We start from the raw sequence: 27,040 nt of genomic DNA, 5'->3' as shown, positions 1-27,040 counted from the left end.
TGTATGGAGGACTATGTGGGGCCCATTTTTCTGTATGGAGGACTATGTGGGGCCCATTTTTCTGTATGGAGGACTATGTGGGGCCCATTTTTCTGTATGGAGGACTATGTGGGGCCCATTATACTGGTTGGCCCGAGGCATTGTCCAAGTTTTTCATTTTGGCCCTCTGTGCATTTGAGTTTGACATCCCTGCTTTAGAGGCTGCCACTCTCACAGTATGATGTATGAGGCGTGGTGGTCGTGCCCAATAGTTTCAGCATTCTGAATTACAACTTTAATTGAAGCTATAACTGGCTACTCCTGCCCCAAATTGCCAGCCATCAGCTTATTAGGAGATAAACCAATGAATGTGCCTAATGTAATGATCAGACTATCTCAATTTATATTCCTCGCTGCTAGAATCCATATTGCTTCCAAACTGGAAGTCCTCATCTTTATGAAACCCAGCTTTTCTCCTACTGTGATTTCCCCATACCTCTGCTAGCTATATGTGTGTTCTGGTATGTCTCTCATCTAATCACTGCTCTACCCCCACCCTTCTTTATGACCTTGTTTACTCTGCCTTAAATACCCTGCATGTGGCTCAGTCTTAACTATCTGATATAGATGAGCAGAGGCCACTCCCCTCTGGTTCACAGCTGCCTGCATTTTGTAGCACATATATTGAGAGCAAAGAGACTTTAGTCTGTGTCCATCGCCTTAAGGGTCCCATTGCTTAAGTGTGAGATATGAATTACACCTGAAATGAACCTGAAGGGAACTGGATACTTGAACAGTGTAAACAATGTTTGTTTGTTTTCACTCTCACCCCCTTAATCCTTCACTTTTTACAACCACCCTAATCCCTACACCTAGTAATGAACTCTTCATCTCTCCCTCCATCCTCCCCATTCATCTCACCTCTTCCTCTGAACTATTCCTCAACATTCAATCCTGTGTCTCTAAGCACAGACAGCCACCTCATGCTCTCTCCTGCTCCCACCTACTAACACTTTCTCTGCTCCTCCTCACTGCTGGCAATATCTCCCCAAATCCTCCTCACCACATGCTAGTGATAGTCACTTCCACCTCCTATCCACGATTTATCACACACTCTCACAACCCTTCTAACCTCATACACATCCGCCCAGCCCCCACTCACTCCCCCAGTCCCACTAAAAGGAGCTCTTTGGAACGCTCGCTCCGTCTGCAAAAAACTTTTTTACATCCATGATCTTTTCATTACTAATAAACTTTCCCTCCTCGGTGTAGCGTCGGCGTCCCTGCCCTCTGCTAGGCAGGGACGCTGTTCCCCTCACCTCCCTGCTCCGAGCCCGGCGTCCTCCTCCCGCTCTGCTGGCAGCGCGCGCTCCTTCCCGGCCACCGTGCTTAGGGCGCGCGCTCCCTCCCTCTTAAAGGGGCCGCGCGCGCCGTCCTAAGGAGTCCCCGGCCAATGGCCGGAGGACTTCACCATATATAAGGCACCTCCTCCAAAATGGAGGTGCCCGAGCAATGTTGTTGCACTGTTCTACTCTGCTTCAGCCCTCAGGTCCCGTTGCCAGTTACCTGCCTGATTCCTGCCAGAGTCCTGCCAGTTTGCTGTCTGTTTCCTGCCTGATATTCCTGCTACCTGCTTGCTAGCCTGAGGTCCGACGGTCTGCCTTCCTACTCCTGTCAGTCTGTCTATGGACCAGCTTGGCCGCTCACCTGGGAGCGCACATCTGCTACCAGCCTGCTAGCCTTCCTGGAGGCTCCGCCGTCACGTGCTGTGACCACCTGCTATTCCAGAGACTCCTGCCCGCTCACCTGGGAGCGCTCCTCCGCTACCTGCCTGCTTGCCTACCTGGAGGCTCCGCCGTCACGTGCTGTGACCACCTGCTATTCCAGAGACTCTTGCCCGCTCACCTGGGAGCGCTCATCTGCTACCTGTCTGTTGGTCTTCCTGGAGGCTCCGCCGTCACATGCTGTGACCACCCGTTTATCCAGAGACTCTCGCCTGCTCACCTGGTAGCTCACGTCTATCATCTGCCGCCACAGGTCGTACCAATCCTTTATCCAGAGACTGCCCCGGTCACTTGCCGTGACCTCCTGCCCGTTCATCCAGAGACTGCCCCGGTCACTTGCCGTGATCTCCTGCCCGTTCATCCAGAGACTGCCCCGGTCACTTGCCGTGACCTCCTGTCCGTTCATCCAGAGACTGCCCCGGTCACTTGCCGTGACCTCCTGCCCGTTCATCCAGAGACTGCCCCGGTCCCTTGCCGTGACCTCCTGCCCGTTCATCCAGAGACTGCCCCGGTCACTTGCCGTGACCTCCTGTCCGTTCATTCAGAGACTGTCCCAGTCACCTGCTGTGACTGCCTGCCCGTCTACCCTGGTCGCCACCCGCTCCCTTACAAGGACCGCCCCCTTGTATAGTAGCTCAGAGGTTCCGCCTCCCAGACCCTTTACACTCGGCATCACCAAACCTGGCTCACTCCCTCTGACACAGCCTCTCCAGCTGCACTTTCATATGGTGGATTCCACCTTTCCTACACCACCTGCCCCATTGGCAAGCATGGTGGAGGAACTGGCTTTCTCCTGCCAGATAAGTGCTCCTTCACCCAAATCCCATTGCCACCCTCCATTACTCTCCCCTCTTTTGAAGGGCACTGTGCGCATCTACTCCCCCTCCAACCTCCAACTGGCTGTCATTTACTGCCCCCCAGGATCAACCACCACCTTCCTAGACCATTTCATCACCTGGCTACTTCATTTATTTTCCGCTGACATCCCCACTATCATCATGGGAGACTTCAACATCCCCATTGACACTTCTCTCTCAGCTTCCTCTAAGCTTCTATCTCTCACTTCCTCCTTCGGCCTTGCTCAATGGTCTTAAGCAGCCACTCACAAAGATGGCCACACTCTGGACCTCATCTTCTAACCTCTGTAACTCACCCCTCCCTCTTTCTGGCCACAACTTACTTTATCCACCCTCTCCTCTCCAGGGCAACAATCCACACGCCATAAACTAGCACACCCTCGCAGAAACGTCAATAACTCATAACTAACAGATAGGACATTCAGTGTCTCCCACTCACACACCACCTCTTCATCTAGCCCCCTAACTGTTGGTGCCCCCCAAGGTTCAATCCTAGGACCCCTCCTCTTCTCCGTCTACACCTTTTGGCTTGGGACAGCTCATTGAGTCTCACGGCTTTCAGTATCACCTCTATGCTGATGACACACAGATCTACATCTCTGGACCCGACATCTCCTCCCTACTAACCAAAATCCCGCACTATTTCATCCTCCTTCTCTGCTAGATTTCTAAAACTTAACATGGACAAAACAGAATTCATCATCTTTCCACCATCTCATTCATCCCCTCCACTTAACCTATCTAACAATGTCAATGGTTGCTCACTCTCCCCAGTCCCGCAAGCTTGCTGCCATGCGGTAAGCCTGGACTCCGATCTCTCCTTCAAACCACATATCCAAGCCCTCTCCACTTTCTGCCGAGTCAAACTCAAAAATATCTCCTGGACATGCACATTCCTCAACCGCGAATCTGCAAAAACACTAGTGCATGCTCTCATCATCTCCCGCCTCGTTTACTGCAACCTCCTGCTTGCTCTGTGGCCTCCCTTCTAACACTCTTGCACCCCTCCAATCTATCCTAAACTCTGCAAACCGACTAATCCACCTGTCCCCCCGCTATTCCCCGGCCTCTCCTCTCTGTCGATCCCTTCACTGGCTCCCCATTGCCCAGTGACTCCAGTTCAAAACCCTAACCATGGCACACAAAGCCATCCACAACCTGTCTCCTCCATAGATCTGTGACCTAGTCTCCCGCTACTTACCTACACGCATCCTCTGATCCTCACAAGATCTCCTTCTCTACTCCCCTCTTACCTCCTCTTCCCACAATCGCATACAAGTTTTCTCCCGTGCATCCCCCCTACTCTGGAACTCTCTACCCCAACATATCAGGCTCTCGCCTACCGTGAAAACTTTCAGAAGGAACCTGAAGACCCACCTCTTCAGACAAGCGTACAACCTGCAGTAACAGACGCTTCACCATACCGCTGCACGACCAGCTCTACCCTCACCTACTGTATCCTCACCTATCCCTTGTAGATTGTGAGCCCTCGCGGGCAGGGTCCTCGCTCCTCCTGTACCAGTCGCCGTCACGTTTTGTTCAAGATTATTGTAATTGTTCTTGTATGTATACACCTTTTCACATGTAAAGCACCATGGAATAAATGGAGCTATAATAATAATAATAATAATCATCTTTACAGCTATCAATTAGTTCAAGTATTAAATTACATTATCCTGTGTGAAAATTAAGCGCCATTAGCGGGCATTGTATAGCACGATTTGATCAGATGTGGGCACTGTGGCCATCCTTCTCCTATTATCCTGACGTAAGGAATTATTTATTATTTTCAACTGCTTTCTTTGGCCTGTAAGTGACCCATAGACTAATAGGAAGAAGTGTGTGCATTCTATGCCAATAAGTTACTTGAGATATTCATGCTTCTCAGACAGACGATGACCTTCTACAAGCCTGTAACCTTACATGTTGCATTAAGATATATAATAAAATTCAGAAAATGAACATATTTTTTACCACTTAATAGTTTATATGTTGCAATATATATATATTGCCCCCCAGTCAACCAGGGGGGTGCACGTCACTGGGTCACCCCTCTGGGTTCCCAGGAACTTGACGTTACATCAGCAGATGTCAGAGGAGGCTGCAGTCGGGGTGATGCGGAGTTAGCGGTCAGCGATAGCACAGGCAAAAATGACAATGAAAGTGATTTACAACAGGACTTTCCACTGTTTAAATCGATGGGGGCATTATTTATTGTAGCAAAAAACCTCTTTAAGCATTAATTTTGCCCACAAATGGATTTCAACAAGTTTAATACTTCTAAGAAGTGTTGTTTCAGATTATATTACCAGTCTGTGGTCTGTAGTGAAATTGCAGAGATCTGCTGCAAAAGGACAGGCCAGCAGTTGGGTCTGTTTTCAAGCATGCTGATAAATGGATGTGGGGGATTCCTATAAAAAAAAAAGAAGAATTAATGAAAAAAATTGTTGCCATGCCATACACAGTTGCATATTGACCTATAATACAACATTCTTTAGCAATCTTATCTATTCAATTCCACTTCTGTGGTTTTCTGGCTCATTTACAAATAAAGCAGATAAAATATAACTACTTTTTTCAGATTTGGTACAGCAATCTTTGTAGTTTCCCATTCACGTTCAATAGAGTGATCACTTTGAGGCTGGATGCACAAGGTGAAGATTCAATGCGGATTTTCCACACAGATTTACGTGCTAAAGTGAATACGTTTTTAAAAATCCCATCTACATTCTGCGGAAATTTTCTGCACATAAATTTCCCTGCTGTGTGGATTTTAAAATATGATGTACGTCAGCTCTTTGTGCGGATTTTATTGTGGTCTACACTTTTGCAATGCATAGTGTGAAATTCACAACACAATTTGAGTGTAACACAAGCAGATTTTGATGTGGAAATAACGTAGATACGCAGTCGAAAAGCAGCATCGAATCTGCAATGCGTATAGCCAGCCTTACAGTAGCATTCATTGTTATTGCCCACCTCCAGATGTATAAAATATAACATTCACATTGATAGAACATTTCTGTAATTGCTCTGTACAGCAGGAGCTCAATTCCTTCTGGTGGTACTTCATATAAGGGGGATATCCGGGATTTAAAAAAAAAGACTAACAGGCATGTAGTTACTAATAGGCAACTACCTGTCTGTTGTACCCGGCGCCTGTCATTGATCGCTCCTGCAGGAGATTCAGCTACACCCTGTCAACAGAGCAGAGCAGCGGTTTCTCTTCCCGTTGACAGGGCGGAACTACTGGTGTCATGCTGATTGACAGCCGGTTTCCCCCAATTAGGCAGCGGAGAGCCGGCAGTCAATCAGCATCACACCAGTAGTCCCACCCTGTCAACAGGAAGAGAAACTGACGCGCTCTTGGCGTGACGTCCGCGGAAGCCTGTGAGCGCTCTGTGCTCGTGGAGAATGGCGCCGAGCACAACAGGCAGGTACGTACCAACTACCTGCCTGTTAGGCACTTTTTTTTTTTTCCCAAGTCTCGGATATCCCCTTTAAAAGAGAGACAGTTAAGCAAATAAAGTTCAATATTTGTATAGCAAAACAATTTTTCCAATCACTTTTATATAGCAATTTTTTACACTTTTCAAGATCTATGCTTGCCTTCATTCAATGGGATACAATACACCCATATTTACTTTAATCTGTCCTGGTCACGTTATAACAGCAGTAGACATTTTGTTACATGTCATCGCTCTAAACTGCGTTATAACAAGCAGTACAACTGTTCTAACATTACGCGACCAGGAGAAATAAATGGTTCCAATTGACTGACAAAACAGAGAAACTCAAATTTCGATGAGCTGATGCAGAAAGTATATGTTACGGTGCAATTACTAGCAGAAGTGGTCACATGCCCATTTGTACAGAAGGGTAAGTTTGTAGACTGACGGGAGACCCGGGAAGTGTCAGTAGAGAAGCAGCGGAGGATCACTAAGGAGAGTAAGGTTTATTTTACAGCATACTGGAAGGTTTCAGAAATAAATTTCAGGGGTGGACAACCGCTTTAATATTTATGTAATTTTGTACCAAACACCCCCACCCCAACCTGCAGAAAATAAACACTGCGGGAAACTCTCTTAAAGTGAACACGTTTTTTCCTCAGAATTGAGTGATTCCATAATTTTTTCCCTCTGCTTGGTCTGAAAAAAATTACCCTTACTGAGTACCACATTTCTTATCTTGATTTCTTTTAGTGTTACTTAAAGCCCTAAAGTTGCCATTTGAAATGACTTTAGTTTTGTGCCATGCCTGTGATCTGCTTTTTTTCAACAACATTAAACAACTGAATGAACATCCTCCGAGCCCGGTGATTCCATAATTTTTTGCCAGGGGTTGTATATTCTGCAATCTGGTGCGTACAATAGGCCAGACTACTATATGCTGCAATCTGGTACATACAATAGGCCAGCCTACTATATGCTGCAATCTGGTACATACAATAGGCCAGACTACTATATGCTGCAATCTGGTACATACAATAGGCCAGACTACTATATGCTGCAATCTGGTACACACAATAGGCCAGACTACTATATGCTGCAATCTGGTACACACAATAGGCCAGCCTACTATATGCTGCAATCTGGTACACACAATAGGCCAGCCTACTATATGCTGCAATCTGGTACACACAATAGGCCAGCCTACTATATGCTGCAATCTGGTACACACAATAGGCCAGCCTACTATATGCTGCAATCTGGTACGTACAATAGGCCAGCCTACTATATGCTGCAATCTGGTACGTACAATAGGCCAGCCTACTATATGCTGCAATCTGGTACGTACAATAGGCCAGCCTACTATATGCTGCAATCTGGTACGTACAATAGGCCAGCCTACTATATGCTAAAATCTGGTACATACAATAGGCCAGCCTACTATATGCTAAAATCTGGTACATACAATAGGCCAGCCTACTATATGCTAAAATCTGGTACATACAATAGGCCAGCCTACTATATGCTACAATCTGGCACATACAATAGGCCAGCCTACTATATGCTGCAATCTGGCACATACAATAGGCCAGCCTACTATATGCTGCAATCTGGTACATACAATAGGCCAGCCTACTATATGCTGCAATCTGGTACATACAATAGGCCAGCCTACTATATGCTGCAATCTGGTACATACAATAGGCCAGCCTACTATATGCTGCAATCTGGTACATACAATAGGCCAGCCTACTATATGCTGCAATCTGGTACATACAATAGGCCAGCCTACTATATGCTGCAATCTGGTACATACAATAGGCCAGCCTACTATATGCTGCAATCTGGTACATACAATAGGCCAGCCTACTATATGCTGCAATCTGGTACATACAATAGGCCAGCCTACTATATGCTGCAATCTGGTACATACAATAGGCCAGCCTACTATATGCTGCAATCTGGTACATACAATAGGCCAGCCTACTATATGCTGCAATCTGGTACATACAATAGGCCAGCCTACTATATGCTGCAATCTGGTACATACAATAGGCCAGCCTACTATATGCTGCAATCTGGTACATACAATAGGCCAGCCTACTATATGCTGCAATCTGGTACATACAATAGGCCAGCCTACTATATGCTGCAATCTGGTACATACAATAGGCCAGCCTACTATATGCTGCAATCTGGTACATACAATAGGCCAGCCTACTATATGCTGCAATCTGGTACATACAATAGGCCAGCCTACTATATGCTGCAATCTGGTACATACAATAGGCCAGCCTACTATATGCTGCAATCTGGTACATACAATAGGCCAGCCTACTATATGCTGCAATCTGGTACATACAATAGGCCAGCCTACTATATGCTGCAATCTGGTACATACAATAGGCCAGCCTACTATATGCTGCAATCTGGTACATACAATAGGCCAGCCTACTATATGCTGCAATCTGGTACATACAATAGGCCAGCCTACTATATGCTGCAATCTGGTACATACAATAGGCCAGCCTACTATATGCTGCAATCTGGTACATACAATAGGCCAGCCTACTATATGCTGCAATCTGGTACATACAATAGGCCAGCCTACTATATGCTGCAATCTGGTACATACAATAGGCCAGCCTACTATATGCTGCAATCTGGTACATACAATAGGCCAGCCTACTATATGCTGCAATCTGGTACATACAATAGGCCAGCCTACTATATGCTGCAATCTGGTACATACAATAGGCCAGCCTACTATATGCTGCAATCTGGTACATACAATAGGCCAGACTACTATATGCTGCAATCTGGTACATACAATAGGCCAGACTACTATATGCTGCAATCTGGTACATACAATAGGCCAGACTACTATATGCTGCAATCTGGTACATACAATAGGCCAGACTACTATATGCTGCAATCTGGTACATACAATAGGCCAGACTACTATATGCTGCAATCTGGTACATACAATAGGCCAGACTACTATATGCTGCAATCTGGTACATACAATAGGCCAGACTACTATATGCTACAATCTGGTACATACAATAGGCCAGACTACTATATGCTAAAATCTGGTACATACAATAGGCCAGCCTACTATATGCTGCAATCTGGCACATACAATAGGCCAGACTACTAAATGCTGCAAAATGGACAATACTGGTGCATGCTACAATGGGCACATGCTCACAGATTATACTGTCTTCAGAGCATCCCGATAAAACATTGATCGAAAATATGGCAGCTTGTACTCGACTTAACATTGTACGTTAAGTTATAATGTTCACCCACAGCTTTTAAGTAAATCTTTAAGACTCCTATTTGTTCACTCCTTTTATTTTATTTTTTTTTATTATTAAAAAAGGAAATTATTTTACAAGACTATAGAAAGTTACACATACTAATTTTAGACAGTTTAACATAAAAAAAAGTACCAAACAAACAATTGCGGAAAAGCTAAAAAGCCATTTTCAGGAAAAATGGTTTCCTACTTTAAACAGGCCAAATCAGCCCGCATTCACTCGGCTGGAGCTGCAGAGAAAGCGAGCATTTAACTGCATGGTATAAGAGATAATTTAGTACACCAGCCAGCTTCTTTGTCCAGCAGCTAAGGCTTTTCATGGACAGAAATGAGAGTGCGCCGTGCAGGGGAAGGGGAGGAGAGAATCTCCAAATAAAGAGCAAGGGAACAGGATGTTACACGAGATTAGAGACTTAGCAGAAATTAATCGCAGACCTTCTAGTTGTGGAAATTGGCAAAAATGTTTGTGTGCCATCATGCTGAAGTCGGGAGAGCAGCCGGGCACGGTGAGCAGGTCTTAGGGTTCACTTTACCTTTATTCTTTGCAGAAGTAATGGGTATAACGCTGCAGTGAATTGATTGCGGATTCAGGCTGTGATAAGCACGTAATAACCTGCAAGAGGTAATACTGGCAAAAATGACAATTTAAGCTAATTTCACTCACCCGCAGAATAAATGTTCTCTTTATAAATCTGACAATAATACATAGTAAAAGGCATACCAACTGAAGCTGCCAGCTTTGTGCCACCTGATCGCCATGTTCTTTGCCAGTGATAGCATCTCAGCATTGTCACATGTAGGCTATGAAAACATTATCTATATATTTGTGCTACTATGTGAGCTGTGGCAGTATACAATCCCAGGAGGTCAAAATAAATGCAACTTCTATTGAAGGACGTCATCTGTCAGCATAATATACAAGTGTAACATAGAAGTGTACTGAAGAAATACTCAGCTAAGAATTATACCTGAATTGAACCTGAAGGGAACTGGATATTTAGTCACAGTAAACAATGTTCCTGTTAGTTTTCACTTTCTCCTCTATAGTCCTTCACTTTCTACTAACCCCTCTAATCCGTACTCCTAGTAGGGAACTGGTCATCTCTCCCTCCATCCTCCCCATCCACCTCACCTTCTCCTCAGAACTGATCCTCAACATACAATCCTGTGTCTCTAAGCACAGACAGCCACCTCATGCGCTCTCCTGCTCCCACCTACTAACACTTTCTCTGCTCCTCCTCAATGCTGGCGATATCTCTCCAAACCCCGGCCACCCCACCACATCCCCACAGTCACATCTACCTCTCATCCTAAATCAATCACAGATTTCCGCAACCTTTCTAACCTTGTACCCATCCGCTCAGCCCCCTATTCCCCAGTCCCACTAACAGGATCTCAATGGAATGCGTGCTCCGTCTGCAACAAACTTTCCTACATCCATGATCTTTTCATTACTAACAAATTTTCCTTCCTCGGAATCACCGAAACCTGGCTCAACCCCTATGACACAGCCTCTCCAGCTGCACTTTCATATGGTGGATTCCGCCTCTCCCACACACCCCGCCCCAGCAGCAAGCATGGTGGAGGTGTTGGCTTTCTCCTGTCAAATAACTGCTCCTTCTCACATATCAGATTGTCACCCTGTGCTACCCTCCCCTCTTTTGAAGTGCAGCGTGTGTGCACCTACTCCCCCTCCAACCGGCTGTCATTTACCGCCCCCCAGGGCCAGCTACCACCTTCTTAGACCACTTCACCACCTGACTACTCCATTTCCTTTCCGCTGACATCCCCACTATCATGGGTGACTTCAACATCCCCATTGACACTTCCCAATCATCTGTCTCTAAGCTTCTATCCCTCACTTCCTCCTTCGGCCTCGCTCAATGGTCTTACGCAGCTACTCACAAACATGAACACAAACTGGACCTCATCTTCACCCGCCTCTGTTCCCTATCTAACCTCTCTAACTCACCTCTCCCTCTTTCTGACCACAACCTACTTACATTCTCTACCCTCTCCTCTCCAGGGCAACAATCCCCCATCCAGAAACTTGAACACCCTCGCAGAAATCTCAAACACCTTGACCTACACTCACTCTCTGAATCCCTTCTCCCTCTTACAGACATAAACTCCTTACACGATGCAGATGCTGCTGCTGCTTTACACTACACCACAACAGCTGCAGCTCTCAATTTGGTCACCCTCCTCACACATACCAAAGTTTGCACAATCAACAGGCAACCCTGGCACACCATCCTGACTAAAGAACTGAGACGGGCTTCCAGAGTTGCTGAACGGAGATGGAAAAGGTCCCACTCCAACGAGCACTTCATCACATTCAAACAGTCCCTCACTACTTTCAAGTTCACACTCACTGCAGCAAAACAAACCTACTTCTCATCGCTCATATCCTCCCTGTCTCACAACCCTAAACAGCTATTCAACACTTTCAATTCTCTCCTGCGTCCCCAGCTCCCTCTCCCTCCCCACTCATTTCAGCTGAAGATTTTGCCTCATTCTTCAAGCAGAAGATTGACAACATAAAGGCAAAGCTTTTGCCATAAGTCCCCACAGCCCCTTCTCATAACTACTCAACTCTCCGCCTCCAAAACCAGCTTCTTCGCAATCACGGAAGATCAACTTTCCTCTTTACTCTCCAAATCACATCTCACTACCTGTGAACTTGACCCAATCCCGTTCCACCTCATCCCAAACCTCACCTCAGTCTTCATCCCAACCTTAACCCACCTCTTCAACCCGTCACTAACAACTGCCATCTTCCCCTCATGCTGCCAACATGCCTCGATCACACGCATCCTCAAAAAGCCCTCCCTTTACCCATCCTCTCTGTCTGCTATTGCCCCATATCACTTCTCCCCTATGCCTTAAAACTAATGGAACAACACGTCCATTTTGAACTGTCCTCCCACCTGTCCTCCTACGCACTCTGTGACAGTTTACAATCTGGCTTCCGACTCCATCACTCCACTGAAACTGCCCTAACTAAAGTCACCAACGACCTACTGACCGCCAAATCCAAGCGACGCTACTCTGTCCTCCTCCTCCTGGACCTGTCATCTGCCTTTGACACAGTGGACCATTCCCTCTTACTACAGACTCTCTCATCTCTCGGCATCACAGACTTGGCCCTATCTTGGATCTCCTCATACCTAACAGACCGGACATTCAGGGTCTCCCACTCACACACCACCTCCTCATCTCGCCCCCTATCTGTTGGTGTCCCCCAAGGATCAGTTCTAGGACCCCTGCTCTTCGCCATCTACACCTTCGGCCTGGGACAGCTCATTGAGTCTCACGGCTTTCAGTATCACCTCTATGCTGATGACAATCAGATCTACCTCTCTGGATCTGATATCACCTCCTTACTAACCAGAATCCCACATTATCTGTCCGCTATTTCCTCTTTCTTCTCTGCTAGATTCCTAAAACTTAATATGGATAAAACTGAATTCATTATCTTTCCCCCATCTCACTCAACCCCCCCACCTGACCTATTCATCAAAAGTCAATGGCTGTCCACTCTCCCCAGTCCCGCAAGCTAGCTGCCTCGGGGTAACCCTTGACTCTGATCTCTCCTTCAAACCTCATATCCAAGCCCTTTCCACTTCATGCCAACCCCAACTCAAAAATATTTCCCGGATCCACACATTACTCAACCATGAATCAGCAAAAACACTAGTGCATGACCTCATCATCTCTAGCCTCGACTACTGCAACCTCCTGCTCTGTGGCCTCCCTTCTACCACTCTCGCACCCCTGCAATCTATCCTAAACTCTGCTGCCCGACTAATCCACCTGTCCCCCCCGCTATTCCACCGCTCTCTCCCCTCTGTCAATCCCTGCAGTGGCTTCCCATCGCTCATAGACTCAAGTTCAAGACCCTAACCTTGGCATACAAAACCATCCACAAACTGTCTCCTCCATACCACTGTGACCAAGTCTCCCGGTACTTACCTGAACGCATCCTCCAATTCTCACAGGATCTCCTTCTCTATTCCCCTCTTCTCTCCTCTTCCCACAATCGCATACAATATTTCTCCAGTGCATCCCCCCTACTCTGGAACTCTCTACCCCAATACGTCAGACTCTCGCCTACCATGGAAACCTTCAAAATGAACCTGAAGACCCACCTCTTCCAACAAGCCTACAACTTGCAGTAACCCTCGCTGCACGACCAGCTGTCTCCTCACCTATTGTATCCTTACCCATCCCTAGTAGATTGCGAGCCCTCGCGGGCAGGGTCATCTCTCCTCCTGTACCAGTCGGTGACTCGTTTTTGTTCAAACTATTGTACTTGTTGTTTGCCATGTATACCCCTTTTTTCACATGTAAAGCGCCATGGAATTAATGGTGCTATAATAATAAATAGTAAAAATAATAATCCCAAACAAAAAGCAAGCCCTACATGTAAAGATGCCCAGTTACCTACAGTTTTACAGCATGTTCAGCAACGAGCAAAATATTGTTACAAGAAACGACTAACCATTAAATAGCTTAACACGTTTATTTACTAATTGCTCAAAAGCAACAAAAACACAATTTACCACTCTACAAAATCTATTTGTGTGTGTGCTATACAGATATGTACGAACAAAAAACTACATTCTCTCTAAAAGCAACTCAGTTAGTGAATTAAAACCACCAGCAGATCCAGGACTTTAAGGACTTTACCATAATAAATATATTTATAGAATTATAAATCCATTTTTCAATAGAGAACTCTCAAAAACAAAAAAACATTGCTTTAATAGCACTGTGTAGCCTGCACTCACCCTCAGCAATAACTATTAGACCAGATTGCTATAGTAAAAGCACAATTCATCTCCCGCTCCTTAAACATGTTTCACTACTATAGATAGAGCCTCTTTTTTCCTAACAGTGCTTTTTATGCAACTTCTTCAAGGGAAATAAGGCAGTGACAATGCTATAGATACAGCTTCTTCAGGGGAAAATGAGGCATTGACAGTTCTATACATGCAGTTTCTTCAGGGAGACAAGGCACCAACCATGGTATAGATGCAGCTTCTTCAGGGGTAATCGGGCACAGAGAGTGCTATAGATGCAGCTTCTTCAGGGGTAAGAGTACAGAGAGTGCTATAGATGCAGTTTCTTCAGGGGAAATAGGGCACAGAGAGTGCTCTAGATGCAGCTTCTTCAGTGAGACAAGGCACCGACCATGGTATAGATCCAGCTTCTTCAGTGAGACAAGGCACCGACCATGGTATAGATCCAGCTTCTTCAGTGAGACAAGGCACCGACCATGGTATAGATGCAGTTTCTTCAGTGAGACAAGGCACCGACCATGGTATAGATGCAGCTTCTTCAGTGAGACAAGGCACCGACCATGGCATAGATGCAGCTTCTTCAGGGAGACAAGGCACTGACCATGGTATAGATGCAGTTTCTTCAGTGAGACAAGGCACCGACCATGGTATAGATGCAGTTTCTTCAGGGAGACAAGGCACCGACCATGGCATAGATGCAGCTTCTTCAGGGAGACAAGGTACTGACCATGGCATAGATGTAGCTTCTTCAGGGTAACAAGGTACTGACCATGGCATAGATGCAGCTTCTTCAGGGAGACAAGGCACTGATCATGCTACAGATGGTCCTGACAGTGCTATAGATACAATGTCTTCAGGTAAAATGTGGCAGCAACATTACTATAGAGGCAGCTTCTTCAGTGGGAATTAAGGCACTGACCCTGCTATAGATGCAGCTTCTTCAGGGAAAAATGTTGCAATGACAGTTCCCCATTTCTCATGAAGAAAATTCATCTCCAACAGTGAAACATGTTGGGGGGGGGGGGGGGAGCATTGAATTGTGCTTTTACTACAACAATCCGGTCTAATACACATTGCTGAGTGTGACTGCAAGCTACTTATTGCTAAGAATGCAATGTTTATTTTGAGAGCATTCTCTCTATTGAATAATTGTCCATATGAGCAAAAGTTTTAGGCAGGTGTGGAAAAAATGCTGCAAAACAGGAAAGCTAAAAAAAACAGAACTATTAATAGTTGATTTTTATCCATTAAATTGCAAAGTAAATGAACAAAAGAGAAATTTATATCAAATCACTATTTGTTGTGACCACCCTTTCCCTTCAAGACAGCATCATCTTCTATGTACACTTGAACAGAGTCAGGGATTTTGTAGGATTATAGTCAGGTGTATGTGTAACTAACTATACCAGACAGGTGATAATGATCATCATTTTCATATGATCATTTAAAAATAGTCATTATAACTGAAACAGAAACAGCGGTGTAGGATGTGTAAAAATGTGAGAACGACGGATAAACTCAACAGGCAACGTGATGTAGAGGCATAGATCCTGATTCCAACTAGCCATCACTTACTGGGCTGCTTGCTGTCATCTTGAGAAAACCAGTTCTCTGAATGCTGAGCTGTGCATAACCCCGACCACACCACTGATTGACAGCTTTCTGTGTACACTGTGCATAGGCAGAAAGCTGCCAATCAGTGGTGGGTGTAGGGTTATACAGAGCTCATGAATATGGAGGACTACATGACAGCAGGTTTACCAGTTCTCTAGTCATAATCTCCTGCTGATGAAACAGTGATTTTATCAAAACTACAGCAAGGAACAAAGTAAGTGACACATTGCTAGAATCAGGATCTCTGTCTCTACATTATGCTCTCAGATTAGGTTACAAAAACCCGATGACATTCTGTTTAATAATCTAAGACCACAAATCTGAAATCAAAGGAATACCCAAGCATGTAAGCTAAAACTATGAATACAGTGAGACCACTACAGTTTTGAACATTTCTAAATGATGGGAAAATGAATTTAAAATATTTTTTCCATGATGATAAATGGAAATAGTGCCAACCCATCAAGTACCAGAGCGATGATATTCTGAATTTTTAGACTTTTGTGACTTGTGGGCTCAGATAGGCGACAAAAATTCCTCTTCCCATAGGTCATCGTCAGCCCATCAAAGATATGGGTTTGTTTTCTCTCAATAAGTTATGTTAGTGTAATGAGCTACGAGAAGTATTTCACTTTGCATGGCTTCCACCAACTGCAGGTGCATTAAAGACGAGGCAAAAATTATTAGAGCAGGTAAAACAATTCCTCAACATGGACCATGCCAGCGGCACTACACTGCAAAAATGTTACAGTAATTACAAAACAATGTGAACTACAAATCCAAGTACTAGTAAAAGCATTTATTAAAAATGAGATCGCCTTCCAAGGGGTTGCTCCACAATTTATTATAACATTTCTCTACTACATTAACCAAACATAACAAATTTTCAGTTGGAACCATTAAGATATTGCTGATACACCCTTGTTATGGCGAATCTGCAGTACTTTTTGCTCCCTTTAAGAACATCCATCCAAACAGTCCCGTGATGATTCTTCTCGTCTTCCTTGCTCAATACCAGGAATCAGTACATTACCAATGCACGAGGATCCTTTGGTGAGGTTACTAAGCATGTGTGGACTGGACACATTAAGTGGATGTACAGAGAAAGAAATGCACTATGCACCGTTACAAGTATGAACAAGCAATATCTGTGATTTTTTTTAATAAATTACTCCAATTTTCCATATCAAGTCATTACATTAAAAGACAAGCCTAAGGCATTGCCTAGGAAGCATTATGAAAAATCAAGTGTTTATTGTAAACTACCCATGGCTGACATTGAAGACTTACCAAATCTTATAAGTGCTCCCATATGTCTGGTCTCTATCTTTTTCCACATTTTTGGCTTCAATCTGAAGCAGTCGCCAAACACTCTTTACCAATCCCTGCAAATTACTAGAGGAAATAAAAACAATAAAAAAAAAAAAAAAAAGTATACAAGATTGTAAAAATATTGATTGTAAAATTAGATATATACACACGCGCAATATAAAAAGTCTACACACCCCTGTAAGAATACCAGGTTTTTGTCATGTAAAAAATTCATACTAAGAAGAATCATTTCAGAGCTTTTTCCACCTTTAATGTCACCTTGAATAAATACAATTCAACGGAGAAGTAAACTGAAAGTTTTGGGGGTGGGAAAATAAAAAGAACTAAAATACACTGCTCAAAAAAAATAAAGGGAACACTCAAATAACACATCCTAGATCTGAATGAATGAAATATTCTCATTGAATACTTTGTTCTGTACAAAGTTGAATGTGCTGACAACAAAATCACACAAAAATCATCAATGGAAATCAGATTTATTAACCAATGGAGGCCTGGATTTGGAGTCACCCCCAAAATTAAAGTGGAAAAACACACTACAGGCTGATCCAACTTTGATGTAATGTCCTTAAAACAAGTCAAAATGAGGCTCAGTATTGTGTGTGGCCTCCACGTGCCTGTATGACCTCCCTACAACGCCTGGGCATGCTCCTGATGCAGTTGCGGATGGTCTATGGGATCTCCTCCCAGACCTGGACTAAAGCATCCACCAACTCCTGGACAGTCTGTGGTGCAACGTGACATTGGTGGATGGAGCGAGACATGATGTCCCAGATGTGCTCAATCGGATTCAGGTCTGGGGAAAGGGCGGGCCAGTCCACAGCATCAATACCTTCATCTTGCAGGAACTGCTGACACACTCCAGCCACATGAGGTCTGGCATTGTCCTGCATTAGGAGGAACCCAGGGCCAACCGCACCAGCATAAGGTCTCACAAGGGGTCTGAGGATCTCATCTCAGTACCTATTGGCAGTCAGGCTACCTCTGGCGAGCACATGGAGGGCTGTGCGGCCCTCCAAAGAAATGCCACCCCACACCATTACTGACCCACTGCCAAACCGGTCATGCTGAAGGATGTTGCAGGCAGCAGATCGCTCTCCACGGCGTCTCCAGACTCTGTCACGTCTGTCACATGTGCTCAGTGTGAACCTGTTTTCATCTGTGAAGAGCACAGGGCGCCAGTGGCGACTTTGCCAATCCTGGTGTTCTGTGGCAAATGCCAAGCGTCCTACACGGTGTTGGGCTGTGAGCACAACCCCCATCTGTGGACGTCGGGCCCTCATACCACCCTCATGGAGTCGGTTTCTAACCGTTTGTGCAGACATGCACATTTGTGGCCTGTTGGAGGTCATTTTGCAGGGCTCTGGCAGTGCTCCTCCAGTTCCTCCTTGCACAAAGGCGGAGGTAGCGGTCCTGCTGCTGGGTTGTTGCCCTCCTACGGCCCCCTCCATGTCTCCTGGTGTAATGGCCTATCTCCTGGTAGCGCCTCCAGCCTCTGGACACTACGCTGACAGACACAGCAAACCTTATTGCCACAGCTCACATTGATGTGCCATCCTGGATGAGCTGCACTACCTCAGCAACTTCTGTGGGTTGTAGAGTCCGTCTCATGCTACCACGAGTGTGAAAGCACAACCAACATTCAAAAGTGAGCAAAACATCAGTCAGAAAGCATTGGTACTGAGATGTGGTCTGTGGTTCCCACCTGCAGAACCACTCCTTTATTGAGGGTGTCTTGATAATTGCCAATAATTTCCATCTATTGTCTATTCCATTTGCACAACAGCATGTGAAATTGATTGTCAATCAGTGTTGCTTCCTAAGTGGACAGTTTGATTTCACAGAAGTTTGATTTACTTGGAGTTATATTCTGCTGTTTAAGTGTTCCCTTTATTTTTTTGAGAAGGTATATATCTCTATATATTTATATCTCCACACAAATATGTATGCTGACGGAGAGTATAAAGATCCTCATCTCATTCAGATGCTAAGGTGTAATAGTACTCCAGATTAGTGCTAGGGAAAAGATGTGGTGTACAGGCACTTCTAAATGTGGAGAAGTTCACAGTTCACTCACGGTTTGATGCAAAACAGCATATAGAAATATTTACTTCACAAACATGTAAAGAAAAAAAAAAAAAGTCACATGAGGTATATGTGGTATGCAATAAATGACATTTTGTCCACTCAAATGCTTACCACTCGCACATATAGACAGAATGACAGGGATTTGAGCACAAATGTCAGGGTGAGTATATTTGGCCCGTGACGCCCCCACCTGGCATCGCACTTTCAACTATATCGGCATCCTAGATGCGATACAGTTGAAAACAATAATGGAGGAGGGAGCGTCAGTTGACGCTCCCTCTGCCATCATTCCCCCTTTGCGTCTGATGTATCAGCACAGAGGGTGCGAAGAGATCATTATAACGTGCCCGCTGTACCGAGATGTGAAGAAGATCTCAAGACATCATGAAGAGACTGGAGCAGCGGGGGAACGGGCAGAGGTGAATATTTTTTTTTATGTGGGGCCCATTATTCTGTACGGAGGACTATGTGAGGCCCATTATTCTGTACGGAGGACTATGTGAGGCCCATTATTCTGTACGGAGGACTATGTGAGGCCCATTATTCTGTACGGATGACTATGTGAGGCCCATTATTCTGTACGGAGGACTATGTGAGGCCCATTATTCTGTACGGAGGACTACGTGAGACCCATTATTCTGTACGGAGGACTACGTGGGGCCCATTATTCTGTACGGAGGACTACGTGGGGCCCATTATACTGTATGGAGGACTATGTGGGGCCCATTATACTGTATGGAGGACTATGTGGAGCCCATTATACTGAATGGAGGACTATGTGGAGCCCATTATACTGAATGGAGGACTATGTGGAGCCCATTATACTGAATGGAGGACTATGTGGAGCCCATTATACTGTATGGAGGACTATGTGGAGCCCATTATACTGTATGGAGGACTATGTGGGGCCAATATTCCATATGGAGGACTATGTGGGGCCATTATACTGTATGGAGGACTACGTGGGGCCCATTATACTGTATGGAGGACTATGTGGGGCCCATTATACTGTATGGAGGACTATGTGGGGCCCATTATACTGTATGGAGGACTATGTGGGGCCCATTATACTGTATGGAGGACTATGTGGGGCCCATTATACTGTATGGAGGACTATGTGGGGCCCATTATACTGTATGGAGGACTATGTGGGGCCCATTATACTGTATGGAGGACTATGTGGGGCCCATTATACTGTATGGAGGACTATGTGGGGCCCATTATACTGTATGGAGGACTATGTGGGGCCCATTATACTGTATGGAGGACTATGTGGGGCCCATTATACTGTATGGAGGACTATGTGGGGCCCATTATACTGTATGGAGGACTATGTGGGGCCCATTATACTGTATGGAGGACTATGTGGGGCCCATTATACTGTATGGAGGATTATGTGGGGCCCATTATACTGTATGGAGGACTATGTGGGGCCCATTATACTGTATGGAGGACTATGTGGGGCCCATTATACTGTATGGAGGACTATGTGGGGCCCATTATACTGTATGGAGGACTATGTGGGGCCCATTATACTGTATGGAGGACTATGTGGGGCCCATTATACTGTATGGAGGACTATGTGGGGCCCATTATACTGTATGGAGGACTATGTGGGACCCATTATACTGTATGGAGGACTATGTGGGGCCTTTATACTGTATGGAGGACTATGTAGGGCCTTTATACTGTATGGAGGACTATGTGGGGACCATTATACTGTATGGAGGACTATGTGGGGTCCATTAAACTGTATGGAAAACTACGTGGGGACGATTATACCGTAGGGAGCACTTCTTTTTGTGGCCATTATACTGTATGGAGGGCTGTGTGGGGATTACAGTTAGACATAGTGTGATATGGTCACCATTCTTTGTTGTGAGGATTGAAGAAGGGGGGTACAGTAGGGTCATCATACCATGCGTGTGGAGGGTAATGTGGAGGAATTCACTGTGGGGGTATCATACTGCATTTTCACACATCCTGATATTCTTATTACGTGTCAGGTTTGGGCACATTTACATCACAAGATTTCTCATTCGAGAGCTGTATGTATTAAAATGGAGGAGCACATAGACCCTAGAAAGAAATGGAACGATTGCACATTTTTTTTAATCCTGGTCTGGTACTTTAAACGTAGCAAGTCTGATGCGGATCAGAATTGCCCATTAAATATTTGAGGCAGATGGTAGCCATATGTTTTCTGATTGGGCCCTTAATAAGGAATTTTTAGATTCAGAACAACATAAAAAGTAAGATGTTAATAAAATGATACTTACCTGGCAGAAGGGATAAGATTCAGGACACCATTGAGAGCATAGGTGAAATCCGCCTGCTTCTGTTCTACCAATGTTACCAGAGCGTCACAACAGGCTGTCCTCACTACAACTATGTCACTGCTGCACTTCTCCCACAGGATATTCAAAGATGGAGTCTGGAAGCACACATTTTTACAAATTAAGGGTAATTACACCATTTTGCTGTTTTTTTTCATGCAACATTGTCATCCCTGTTAGCTTTTACTAAAACAAAAGTAAGCATTATCAATACAGAAGGAGAGAGGAATATGACATTTTACAAACCATTAAAACAGTCCGATTCTGAAAGCAGATCTGACACAATAATGTCAGTATAACTGTGTAATCCTTATATCTCAGTCCAGCTACTGAATGAGAGCACGAGTCCAAGTGTATTCCGCTCACACAGCCTGACTGACAGATGCAGCTTGTACAGAGAAGTGTGAGATCTCAGCAGGTAGGAAGGACACTTAGGAGCTGTCAATCAAAGTTAGGTTGAAGGGTACTAAAGCCTCATTCAGATATCAGTCATGCACTGTCTGTGTATAGATTGTGATGTGCAGTCTGGGCACAATCTCAACAAACCATAGGCATACCTGAGGCTGTCAAGTTCAGGTCAGGACACCTGCGACCACTTTGTGCATCGTGGTTCATATTAAGACTGTGTTACACGGATATCTGATAGCGCATCTACACTAAACTTCACAAATATTTAGAAAGGTTTAGGGAACATCAATTTTATTCAGAGTGCTTCTTAACGTGAACCTGTCAGCTGATATAAGCTATTCAAATTTCACAATACATACTGCATACATTATTAAATAGATCCCATAGACCTGATGAGGTTGTTGTATTTACTTTCCAAGCTCTTGTCAGAATAGCTGGTTTAACGTTAAAGTGATCCTGTCAGCTGATACATGCTGCACAATCCGTGACCAGCATGTACCAGGCATTGGCTGTAAGATATCAGTCAGATATGTTTGACTATGATACGCTGCAGAATTCCAGAAAAAAAAAACACTTTAATAGCAGTGCACGTTTAGCCAGAGAACTGTCCATCCAGGACAACGTTTCAGAATCAAAAGGACCTGGCTGACATAATAGAGACAGTGCCTGATACATGCTGCCCATGGATTCTATCAGCTGACAAGTTCACTTTAAAGTTAAAGAGTTTGCAAAGTAAGTACAACAACCTCATCAAGCCTATGAGATTATTTAATAACATATGTAGTATGTATTGCGAAATCTGATGACGGATCTGTTTGATTAGCTTTTTGATCTGTTGATCTGAAACATCAATATCATTTACAGCTTATATACATGTAAAATCCACATAAAAAACTGGAAAAACTTTTGATAAAGTTAAAGATTGTATTACATTGCATGCTATTGTAATCCTGCTGGTCACTAACCCATCAATCTTTCGACAGACACTACTCTAACAGCTTAGCTGATCTCCATAATGTAATGTTGTATGGGGCACTGACTTTTGGCAAATGAAGTTTTTTAACAGTACATTAATGTTGAGTTCCTGATATAAAACTACACTAGGACATAAGCAGATTACCGGGGGAAATCCATATCAGAATAAAGCATGGTCAAGGGCTCGGTACACTGTTCTACCCCGAGTCCACATGCAGTGCACTTGCCTTTAGTGTGATTGACAGCACTTGATTGCTAAGAGCGAGCGCTGCCCGAGTTGAATCCACGGCCCTGCACGTCTGCACTCGCATTGCAGGAGTGGTACAGGTGAGCTCATATGCTTCTCACGTCTTCAGCACCCGCTCACCGCAGACAGGATCACACAGTGACGGGCGGTCAGTGCAGACAGGAGAGCGGGACGAGAGAACGCTAGCACTGACACTGTGTAGGCAATGGCTGACTGGCCTCCGGCAGTGTGAATGTGGATGTGCAGGGCCGGTGATTCAATTCAGGCAGTGCTCGCTCTGGGCAAGCAAGAGTTGTCACACGAGCCAAGGAGAAGTGTGCAGCATATTGATTGAGGGGGTGGAACGGAGCTCTGAGACACCATTCATACTATAGAGCCCTCATTTAGATTTAAAAAAGAAAATGTTTTTCTGTACAATTAAACAGGTATGAGTTTTATAGATGCTTAAGTCCCCTACAAGACTGTATAAGTGGTTTAAAAGGAATCGGTCACCAGGTTTTTGTAATCTAATCTGTGCATAAATAGCATGATGTAGAGACAGAGACCCTGATTTCAGTGATATGTCACTTACTGGACTGCAGTTTTTATAAACACACAGTTTTAATCAGTAGAAGATTATCACTAGAGGACTATTAATCCTGCTGCCATGTAGTCCTCCATATTCAGAATTTCTGTATAACCTTACCCCCACCACTGATTGGCAGCTTTATATATACACACCGTGCATAGGCAGAAAGTTGGCAATCAGTGGTGCGGGTCGCAGAGAACTGGTAGACCTGCATCAGATAAAACTATGAATTTATCAAGACAGCAGCAAGCAGCAACGTAAATGATACCCTATTTCCAACATTGTATCTGTCTCTACATTATGCTGCTCTCATATGGGGTAGTTACGGATTCTCTTTAAATCGTGTTTTGGGGGTGACTGTCTCCCTTTAAACATATCTAAACCCACAGTGATATCTAATGGCCTGTTTCCATTGCTCGGACTATTACTTTTAGAAGTATCAAACATTGTTTATATTATTCAGTGGATTATTAATATTATTGGGCCTAATGATGCTTTCATATGGGCTATTATAGTTCATTAGTCATTTAGGGCACTATTTCAGATATGCATACATGGATAATACTGCTTTCTGGGTTTCTATTGTATTTGCTTACAGTATAACTGTCATATTTTATCTTTTAAAGGGAATCTGCCAGCAGGTTTTTGCTACCTCATCTGAGAGCAGCGTGATGGAGGCAAAGAGACTCTGAATCCAACGATGTATCACTTAGCTTACTGGGTGCAGCAGTTATGACACAATCAGAGTTCTTAGATATAGCAATGCAGCAGAGCTGAGAAAGCTAGCACCGCCCCCACCAAGTTCTGTATGTACATGGTCTATAGACAGTGAGCTGCTTATCACAATATGGGGCGGAGTCAGACTAGCATGTACAAGCTGCTGTACTCTGGACAATGATAATCACCAGGTGTTAAAACCTTCATTGTAAATAAACAACAGCATACAGCCTCACATGTGACACATCATTGAAATTTGTGTTTTAACCCCTACCACATGCTGTCCACAGGTTATATAGCAAAAACCTGCTGACAGATTCCCTTTAACTTTTGAAAGGGTCATTGAGACACTATGGAGAGGGGTTAGTGTTTATAGTGGGGAGGATCTCTTTTTTTTCTTATTATTATTTTTCCGTCTTGGTCTCCTTTGTCCTGCATCACTTTTTATCTTGTCTTCTCACATAGTCTCTGTTTTTATGTAGTAGATGATCATCTTTAAATATGCTCAATGATAAAAATAAGATGTTTTTTTACCCTTTTTTCTTTTTTGACTGGGGTTGCCATCATCATCCTCTTGTTTTGGTATGCTTGTAGATAGTGAGGGGGCAACAATGATTATGAATCGGAGGTAATTTTTGCAGGGTGTATAATGTAAGCTTTAAATACAGTATTTAGAATTAAAGCTATTTTGTAGGGTTCATTGACCTTTTTTTTTTTTTTAATCGTCACAATCAGCCCCCAGAGCACTAAATGAATTGGGTGTTGCTAACACCAGAACAGATCTAAGCACCTGTCTGGCCCATGATGCGCCTGCACAGAAGACATAAGATCTGATGATAGAGGGCCCTGCCTGTCCTACTTTGTTATGCTTGGCTGAAAAGCAGCAGATCTGGCGCTCCCTGTGCACCAAACATCCTGGGCTCATTAGCATTGGGTAAGTCTCATACAGTAAATGCTTTCTTTTGTATCTGGAAGCCGAGCTCATATTTCCGTCTCAGACAGAAAGACGCTGGTAATTTTCTCTAGTCATGCCATCACGGCAGAGATGCACTTTACTTCTGCTATTCGGCTTTCTTCTCTTAGAACATGATTTTCTTACAGATTTCTAAGTGGGTTTTCCTGCACCACTTCATACGGAAAGAAAAGAAATCAATGTCAGCCACATGTCAGTGCCACGATCCCTGCCCCACTCAACATTATGCACAAGAAAAAGAAGTAAATCTTAATGAGGACCAGTCACTTGCCATTGATATGGAAATGTGTTACCTGGTGTAAATATTCTCCTGAATCTGGCATCCTTTTTGCTCCCACGCCTCTCCTTTCCGGAGATATGACCCACTCTTCGTTTTATGTAAATTAGTCTTTTTAGCTAGCTGCGCATAATTAAGACTCCCATAGAGAAAATTAAATGATCACACCCAGTTGGCTAAAAAATACTAGATCTACATATACAGTTATATGAAAAAGTTTGGGCACCCCTATTAATCTTAAGCTTAATGTTTTATAAAAATTGGTGTTTTTGCAACAGTTATTTCAGTTTGATATATGTAATAACTGTTGGACACAGTAATGTTTCTGCCTTGAAATGAGGTTTATTGTACTAACAGAAAATGTGCAATCTGCATTCAAACAAAATTTGACAGGTGCATAAGTATGGGCACCCTTATCATTTTCTTGTTTTAAATACTCCTACCTACTTTTTACTGACTTACTAAAGCACTTTTTTGGTTTTGTAACCTCATTGAGCTTTGAACTTCATAGCCAGGTGTATGCAATCATGAGAAAAGCTACTTAAAGTGGCCACTTGCAAGTTGTTCTCCTGTTTGAATCTCCTCTGAAGAGTGGCATCATGGGCTCCTCAAAACAATTGTCAAATGATCTGAAAACAAAGATTATTCAACATAGTTTTTCAGGGGAAGGATACAAAAAGCTGTCTCAGAGATTTAACCTGTCAGTTTCCACTGTGAGGAACATAGTAAGGAAATGGAAGAACACAGGGACAGTTCTTGTTAAGGCCAGAAGTGGCAGGCCAAGAAAAACATCAGAAAGGCAGAGACGAAGAATGATGAGATCAGTGAAGGACAATCCTCAGACCACCTCCAGAGAGCTGCAGCATCAACTTGCTGCAGATGGTGTCACTGTGCATCTGTCAACTATACAACGCACTTTGCACAAGGAGAAGCTGTATGGGAGAGTGATGCGAAAGAAGCCGTTTCTGCAAGCACGCCACAAACAGAGTCGGCTGAGGTATGCAAAAGCACATTTGGAGAAGCCAATTTCTTTTTGGAAGAAGGTCCTGTGGACTGATGAAACCAAGATTGAGTTGTTTGGTCATACAAAAAGGCGTTATGCATGGCGGCAAAAAAACACAGCATTCCAAGAAAAACACTTGCTACCCACAGTAAAATTTGGTGGAGGTTCCATCATGCTTTGGGGCTGTGTGGCCAATGCCGGCACCGGGAATCTTGTTAAAGTTGAGGGACGCATGGATTCCACTCAGTATCAGCAGAATCTTTAACAATAATGTTCAAGAATCAGTGATAAAGTTGAAGTTACGCA

At 44.2% G+C, this 27,040-nt stretch overlaps 1 protein-coding gene across 2 annotated transcripts in view; it reads right to left on the bottom strand.

Moving 5' to 3' along the window:
• Positions 1–27,040, bottom strand: part of FOCAD (focadhesin) — a 272,768-nt gene that overhangs the window by 206,816 nt on the left and 38,912 nt on the right. For both annotated transcript variants that reach the window (XM_073666136.1, XM_073666149.1), the window contains exons 4-6: positions 21,510–21,664; positions 17,101–17,205; positions 4,930–5,031 (exon numbers count right to left, since the gene is read on the bottom strand). In XM_073666136.1, the coding sequence (XP_073522237.1) occupies positions 4,930–5,031; positions 17,101–17,205; positions 21,510–21,664 (362 nt within the window). The remainder of the gene's footprint in view (positions 1–4,929; positions 5,032–17,100; positions 17,206–21,509; positions 21,665–27,040) is intronic.

This window comes from Phyllobates terribilis, unplaced genomic scaffold (genome assembly GCF_046119375.1).
Source record: "Phyllobates terribilis strain yellow unplaced genomic scaffold, ASM4611937v1 Scaffold_1__5_contigs__length_1240528914, whole genome shotgun sequence".
Lineage (NCBI taxonomy): Eukaryota > Metazoa > Chordata > Amphibia > Anura > Dendrobatidae > Phyllobates > Phyllobates terribilis.
The sequence above is the reverse complement of the archived record's forward strand: the minus strand, read 5'-3'. Positions and strand labels throughout refer to the sequence as shown.